Source organism: Urtica dioica, chromosome 2 (assembly GCF_054948205.1).
Source record: "Urtica dioica subsp. dioica isolate 48M chromosome 2, U.dioica_male_clone48M_v1_H2, whole genome shotgun sequence".
Classification (NCBI taxonomy): domain Eukaryota; kingdom Viridiplantae; phylum Streptophyta; class Magnoliopsida; order Rosales; family Urticaceae; genus Urtica; species Urtica dioica.
In genome coordinates this window covers 13,691,229-13,699,059 of record NC_142757.1, presented here as the reverse complement: position 1 = coordinate 13,699,059, position 7,831 = coordinate 13,691,229, and the positions used below count along the sequence as shown (strand labels likewise).

The window sequence follows — 7,831 nt, the reverse complement described above, 5'->3', positions numbered from 1 at the left end:
TATAGACATCATGGCTCTAATTCATCTTCTCTTCCGATTGAGTTCAGAGAGCGCCCTTTTTTATCTTCATATCAAAAGATTGATTGATTGACCGGGTTTGATTTCTTGCCGTATTAATATAATACAAGAATAACAAGAAATGACCTGAGGCTTTTTTCTTGTTGTCCGGCTCTATCAGCAGCCAACTCCAGCGTGTCAAAAGTCATATGATTCATAAGATATGTCTTATGGTTCTTTGTTATGGGTCTTTGTAGTCATATGACAGTTAGATCAATGACATTCATCAGATAGAGGCACCAATCGAAATGACGGAGAGAGGCCCAAGATATTACTCAACTTCTATGAACTCACAAATTCATCTTTCTTTATGCTTATAACTCTCAGTTTGGTGTTAATACGAAAGAACTAACGTTTTAATACGGCAGAGGCCCAAGAAATTACCCGACCACATACGAATTCAAGGATCGGAGGGGAGGTACTTGCTTTGCCTTCTCATCGCTGCAATTTTGTCGATAAGAAATGACTTTCGTGCAAATCTCTCCAAATTTTTAGTGTTTTAACCCACATTTTGGTAACGTTCAGAGGGTAACGCGCTCGATGTCTCTATCTCTCTTCTCCGCCGGCGCTCGGCTCTTTTTCCTCTCTCGGAACCCCATCCAACCCCGCGCGCGCCGTCTCGTCTCCGCGTCGGAGTGGCACGCGCCGGTGGATGAGGATGGTCGGAGGTCCTCGTCAGCGGACCTCCGTCAGGAGTCGATGCCTCGCCACGTGGCAGTAATCATGGACGGGAACCGGCGGTGGGCTCGGGCGAGGGGCTTTCCGGTGGATTCAGGGTACGAGGCGGGTCTCCGCTCGCTCAGAGCAGTCATGGAGGTGTGTTGCCACTTAGGGATTCCCGAACTCACCGTGTTCGCTTTCTCAATCGACAATTGGCTTCGCCCTAAAGTAAGTATTCTCTCTCTCTCTCGGATTTTCCTGTACAGTCTTTTTTCTATGTTCTTTTTTATAAGTTTCGAATTTCTCGTTTGATTTGATTCGCTGAATTTTACCATATCTTTCCGGTAGATTTTTTAGGGAATCCGTTCAACGATTGCATGTTTGGATGGTAAAAACTGTCACGTTTGCATGTTTTAGGGCCAAAACTGCTTAAAAGAAACTAATTAAATAAATAAAAAGTGATGACATATGTTAGTTTATCTCTTTTGATAGATATCATTCACTTTGCTTTCAATCTCGCTGTTGAGGCAACTAAATGGTGTTTCCAGGTTGAAGTTGAGTTTCTGATGAGCCTATTCGAACAGGGAGTGAGGGATGAATTGGGGAACGTTTTGAGGTGAGTCCCAATACTGATTCGGAGATTCGCTATAAATCAAGCATTGTCGTAAAAAAGTGAATGAAAATACAATATCTTGTAACAGGGAAAGTGTCCGGATTTCTGTTATTGGAGATACATCAAAGCTCTCAAGCTCGTTGAGCGAGCTAATAGTCAGCGTAGAGGAGAGAACGAAAACCAATACCCGTCTCCATTTGATCGTTGCTGTGAGCTATAGCGGGAAGTACGATATCACTCAAGCTTGCCGAAAGATTGCCCTGAAAGTGAGAGAAGGTGTTATTGCGCCCGAGGACGTAAACGAGTCTCTCATTGAGAAGGAGCTGGAAACTAGCTGTGCCCGGTTCCCCTGCCCCGACCTACTCATTCGCACCAGCGGTGAGCTCAGGCTTAGCAACTTCTTCTTGTGGCAGTTGGCTTATACCGAAATGTTCTTTACACAGTCCCTTTGGCCTGATTTTGGAGAATTCGAGTTCCTTGAGGCCTTGCGTTCGTTTCAGCTTAGACAACGCCGCTACGGCAGAGATACTGCTTCAGAGTAGTCGTAGATTTTTTCCGACAATAGAATTCGTTCGGTGATAATCTAGGAGATGATTAAGGTAACAGTTGGGTATTCCTTTTTAGGGAGATTTGGTTGAATTCAAGGTCACAAGGTCCCATTGGAGAATTGCAACGACTTCTTCTGGAGTAGAAAAGAAAAGGATGCTTCTATTACGAGCTCTAGTTCTACAGAAGAAAAACCTTGATGCCAGTCATGAAAAGTGATGTTCTGTTTGCTTATCTGAAGCTTAAATGTCCGTTAAAGGTTTTGTAGATTTGAGCCACTGGGTATTTGCTTCCGATGAGCATCATAAATACGATTGGCTGCGGAAAGGAAAGTGGAGTTGTTTTCAGTTTGGTCGTCTGAAGCTGAAACGGACATTTGGAAGATTTGCAGATTGGTCCGCATTCATCATCTTGGTGTTACTTCCAAGGTTTATTCATTGTGCTTCATTTTCCTTGCTGGAATTTTTTTTTTCTGTCATTCATTAATTTGAAAATCTACTGATGGTTTGACTCTTGCCGTAACTGATCCAATTTTTCAGAGGCTTATTTGTCGATCAGATATATGATTTGCAATGAGGAAGTTCCGTTTCATTTTTGAAGATTGTTTCTTTTGTCCTTTTGTTTCCCATTTTTTTCTCTGCTATGCCCTGGGTTATCTATCATATCCAAATTACCAACGTGAGTTACTCAGGGGAGCCCATTTGGATTCCAAGCCAGTTACATAACATGTTGACCCAATTTCATATGCTTTTGCAGGTTGGGGTCAATATGAAAAAGCCAGTCATGGTCTAGAAAGAAACCAAATTACTACAATTTGAACAGAACAGTGTTTTCGCTTCATATCTTCAACCATAGAAGCAACCATGGACTCTCTTGCCTGTAGGAAAATTGACTCAAAACTCTCATCTTGAGTTTCGAATCAGGGTTAGCAACTTCTCATACTAAAAATGGCAGTAGTGTTCACAAAGATCGGTGTATATTACCCTCTTACATGTGGTGATTGAAATCGGAGTTATTATGTGTCTTGCCCCATCAATCGAATTGAAAACTCAAATGTAGATTTGTTAACTTAGTTTTCATGTTATCCATAATATTCTGAATTTGTATAGCATATTCAGCATGAGGAAATACATGCTTAAAAGCATCAAGAATGTGTTGGGACCTACAGGACAGTACAATAATTAGAATTAGCTAGTTAGTAAAAGCAATTACTTTAGTATAAATAAGATGAGAGTGAAAAGAATAGGGGAGAAAATTTTGAGTGAAAAATTGGGATGTTTCCTGGTGGAGAGAACAAGCTTCTCGAACGCTTGCAACTATCTTATACTTTCTTTTGTTTCATAAGGGAATAATATGGGTCTTCTAAATTTGTATGAGAGCAATTTGATCATAAGAAGTCCATGTCGAGTGAGATCCCGTCTTTTAATTGTGATACTCTCGGGCCATGGATCACGAATGCAAAGCTGTTTTTCTTGGTCAGGGATCACTCTCACCGCGAGCAGATCAAAATGGCAGCGAACAAGATGGCGTATGACGCTTGAAGCTGGTTTGAATACGAGCATCGCCACTTGCCGTTCTGTTGATGGAGGGAGTTCATTTAGAGGGTGTTTAGCATTCTGAAAGAAGTTGCGGAAACACGTCGAAGGTGATGGATGTTCGTTCAGAGCAGGGACTTCACAGCCGGTCGCTTGTTGATAGATCTGCTGCGCCGGAGAAGATCTACGCCAACGAAAAAGAAGCAGATGATGGTGCTGGTAAAACAGCTCGCGCCGCCGCACTTGCATTCATAAACCCACCTGCAACAATACTCTAGAAAGTCACTAACACTCGTGCTTGTATATATATTGTAGAGGGATATTTGTTTGAGGAATACATTTGTTATTGTTATTGATAATCGATATAAACAGTGTGCAAAGCTAAGGTTACATAATAACATCAGCGGACTTAAATTCTAGATACTAACAATAAAGTATATTGATGATTAGATACAATTAATTACTTCAGTAAATAAAATACATTAATTACAGAGTAAACTAATTAATCCTATCAGTCGACACTCCCTCTCAAGATTGAACAAATATATTAATCATGCCTTGAATAACAAATCTTGGAAGGCTTGATTGCAAAGTCCCTTTGTTAACATATCTGCAAGATGTTCAGTGGTGGGGACGTATGGCAAGCACATCTCTACACTCTCGAGCAATGTTAATTGCTGATTCGTTGTAGCAGAATAGTTTCATAGGGATACTGACTTCAATCTTCATTTCCTGCAAAATACTTCGCAATCAAATCGCTTCAAAGATTCCATGAGCCATAACACGAAACTCTACCTCGGCACTGTTTCGAGCCACCACTGAATGTGTAACGCATACTTTTCATTTAATAATTTAAAATAATAAAATTGAATTTTTTTATTTGAAATTTGTAATTCATAAAATAATATTGTGGAATAATAAAATAAGTTCATTGTTAAAGAATATTACAGATTACGTAGTTATTAGGAGATTATTACAAAAAATATTCTGTAATTATTAGGATATTAGTACATAGAATATTATGTATTTATTAGGAGATTATAACATAGTTATTACTTGCTTAAACATTAAGAATTGTATGTGTATAAATACCCATCAACAATGAATAAGAAGACACAACTTTTTCTCTCCAATCTTTTTTGTTTACATGGTATCAGAGAACCAACATTAGCCTTCCAAATATCCAGAAAATTCGTTCAAAATCACCCCATTTTTCCAAAAAAATTTCAAAATTTCAACTCTTATTTACATATCTAGGTTTTCGTACCAAAATCACTCATTTCGCTGACCTTTTAATCTCACCACCTAACCAGCAGCAAGGAGAATCAAATTTCGTTCAATTCCCTGCCATTCGCTGACCTAGAAAACCAACCACATGCCAGCCAACCTCCTCCAAAAAAAATCTAGCCCTCTCTATCATTGCTTTGCTCCAATCTAAATGGTCGAACAGAGGGCCATCATTGTATCAGATGTGGTGTCGGTTCTCTCGAAGATTACGGACCATAAATTGAGTGATTTGAACTACCTCCATTGGAGCAAAACCATCTATTTGTTTCTCCGGAGAATTGACAAAGATGATCATTTGACCGATATGGCTTCGAGTGGTGAGTCAAAGCAAGCATGGCTTCGTGAGGATGCTCGCCCTTTTCTCCAAATCCGGAACTCCATTGATAGTGAGGTAATTGGTCTTGGTAGTCACTGCGAGTTCATCAAAAAATGGATTATGTGGACTTCCTTTATTTTGGGAAAGGAAATCTCTCTTGCTTGTTCAATGTGTGCAAAGCCTTCTACATGGTAGAGAAGCAGGACTAATCGCTCACGTCTTACTTTATAGAGTTCAAGAAGACTTATGAAGAACTCAACATGTTGTTTCCCTTTAGCGCTGGTGTGAAAGTTTAGCAGTAACAATGGGAGCAAATGGCCGTTATGAATTTCCTTGCTGGACTACCTCCAACCTTTGACACTGCAAGGTCTCAGATCATCTCCGGCTCCGAAATTTCCGCTCTCCAAGAGGTTTTTAGCTGCGTTCTTCGCGCAGAGAGAAACTCGTGTAATCTTGTCAGTGGAGCTCTACTCTCTCGAAACACGTATGACTCAAATTGTATTGCTAATTACAAACCTGGAGGCCCAAAGAATTATGATTCTCGTCCTAAAGATATTTCCACGATCACTTGTAACTATTACAAGAAACGTGGTCACACCATACACACTACTACAAATACAGTTTTTCGGTGCGGATGACTTTTGGGTGTGACTTTTCACATCTAAAAGTCACACCAAAAATTACTTTCGGGTGCGGCTTTTCGCACCCAAAAGTCATTGAAGTGACCAAAAAATTTCGCTGATTTTTTTAAATTTGGGTGCGAAAAGTCGCACTTAAAAGTTCATCATACCTTTGTCGCACCCAAAAGTCCGAAACATTTTGTCTAAAAATTTAGCGGGATTTTGTTCCCTCTTTATTTGACTTCTAAAATTTCGTTCCCCTCTTTTTAGCTTACTCTGCCAAATTCTATCCCATTAGCTCTCCCTCTCTCTCTCTCTCTCTCTCTCTCTCTCTCTCTCTCTCTCTCTCTCTCTCTCTCCGAATACAAGTTCTCTCCAATTTTTTTGCTCAACAGACGCAGCAAACTCATTCCTTTCACGATGACCCACTTTTCTGCCATGCCTCTGCCTGTCTTCCCACAGCTCCATCGCCGAGCAAGGTTTGTGACCTAATTTTCAATTTTTTGGGTCTGTTCTTTGAAGTTTTAACTTTCTTCGATATTGAAAATCTGGATTCTCACTGATGCATTAGTGAGAATCAAAGGCAAAGACGGGGAACCTAACTTGGAAAAACTCCAAAACCGAAGTTCATATATATTTGGCAAGGTAAACATCTAATTTACCTTCTTCTAGTCGGATTTTAAGGGAACAAGTTAGGCGTTTCTAATTGAAATTATGAAACTGACTTTTTTTTAATTTCATGGTTGCTTCATCATGTAATTTGGAGATTTTATTCACGCGGCTAAAATTAGGTTATGAAACAGAGCCAGTCCTCACAATGGTAAGTTATTTCTTTCTCTATTTTATATGCCCCTATCTAATTTTTTTTCCGTGTGTGTGTGGGGTGAGTGTGTGTGTATATGTGTTTTTTTTGTGTGGGTGTGTTTGTGTGTGTATGGTATTTGAGTGTGTGTGTGTGTGTGTTTATTTGAGTGTGTGTGTGTGTGTGTGTGTGTGTGTGTGTGTGTGTGTGTTTATTTCGACTTTCGCTCTTTCTGTTTTTTGCTTTTAGTTTAGGGTTTTGACTTTGTTGCTTTTGTAGCCTCCTCGGCTAGGGTGAGGGCTCGAGCGCACTTAGCGAAGGCTTCCCGGGACCCGAAGTCGTTGGCGGCGGTCCGTTCTCGGATTGCAGCGCGGAATGGTCGGGAGAGACTCGATACCGGTCATCCGACGGAGAGCGGCCCTCGCGCTTCTTTGAAGCGACCCTCCTCCTCGGCTCTACCAGACACGTCTTCGGACTCGAAGCGCGTAAATTCGATGGTCGACGTGGAGGCCGCGGAGGTTAGGGGGGAATGTTCCCTAGGTCTCGCTCAATCTTCGATGAAGATGTGGAAGAGCGTTGTGGCCAGCAGCGACGTGGAGTTCTTTCGTCACAGCGTTTCTGACGCTCAGAGAGTGAGTTTCTCATGCCTTGTTTGTTTTAAGGCTTTGTCTTTTACTGAATTGTCTTTTTGCCTTCTCAGGTGCTTGCTCGAGCGACCCGGGGCGAAAAGATCCTTCACGACCTCATCAGATGGATGAGCCTTGCCCAAGAGGAGCTTGCTCAAGCGAAGTCTCAGCTGGCCCGTGCCGAGCGAGGTTCTCACTCAAAGGCAGAGTTTGCGAGTCTCCGCGAGCAGCTCCAAGAGGCTCGCGTGGAATTGGGAGTTACCCGTGGCAAATGCGACCGTTCTCAATCGGCGGTGGCGAAGATGGCTGAGGAGCTAACGAAGGAACGTCAAGCTCTCGAAGTGGCAACTCGATCGACGGAGGTCTTCCGGAGCGAGGTGGGGGACCTTCGACGCCAGTTGGAATCGCGTACAGAAGAAATAGGTATTCTTCAGGGCCAACTTAGATCGAGCGAAGCTGCCCGTGTTTGAGCGGAGCGTGAGCGCGACTCCTTGGCGGAGGAGGTGGCTCGGGTCACCGCGGAGAAAGCTGCGGCGGAACAGCTCACGTCCGACCTTCAAGACGACTTCGACGTCGGAGTCGAGGAGGCAAGACATGCGGCGGCGGTGGAGTGTCGGGATGCCACAGCTACTGAGAATGTTTCTCGGGGGGTCACCTTCCACTTCTTCGACTCGTTGTTCCCACCACTCAACGAGGCCGATCCTGTAGGCGACGATCCCGCCGAGTGACATATTTTCTTTATTATTTTTCTCGCGCAAGTGTTTAGCGC

The 7,831-nt window shown here is 42.4% G+C and overlaps 1 protein-coding gene across 5 annotated transcripts; it reads left to right on the top strand.

Moving 5' to 3' along the window:
- The first annotated feature begins 212 nt into the window (after positions 1-212).
- LOC149404092 (cis-prenyltransferase 4, chloroplastic-like) lies at positions 213-3,770 on the top strand. Of its 5 annotated transcripts, none has more exons than XM_089606963.1 (7): positions 213-475; positions 583-945; positions 1,266-1,333; positions 1,419-1,708; positions 1,774-2,554; positions 2,633-2,800; positions 3,357-3,770. In XM_089606963.1, exons 2-5 carry the CDS (start codon positions 598-600, stop codon positions 1,785-1,787), a joined length of 720 nt encoding a protein of 239 aa, XP_089463089.1. In that variant the 5' UTR covers positions 213-475; positions 583-597; the 3' UTR covers positions 1,788-2,554; positions 2,633-2,800; positions 3,357-3,770. The 5 variants fall into 5 exon arrangements, with proteins under 5 accessions (XP_089463089.1, XP_089463086.1, XP_089463088.1 ...); XM_089606960.1 differs by having other exon boundaries at positions 1,419-2,304; positions 2,416-2,554; XM_089606962.1 differs by having other exon boundaries at positions 1,302-1,333; positions 1,419-2,554.
- Positions 3,771-7,831: the final 4,061 nt, after the last annotated feature.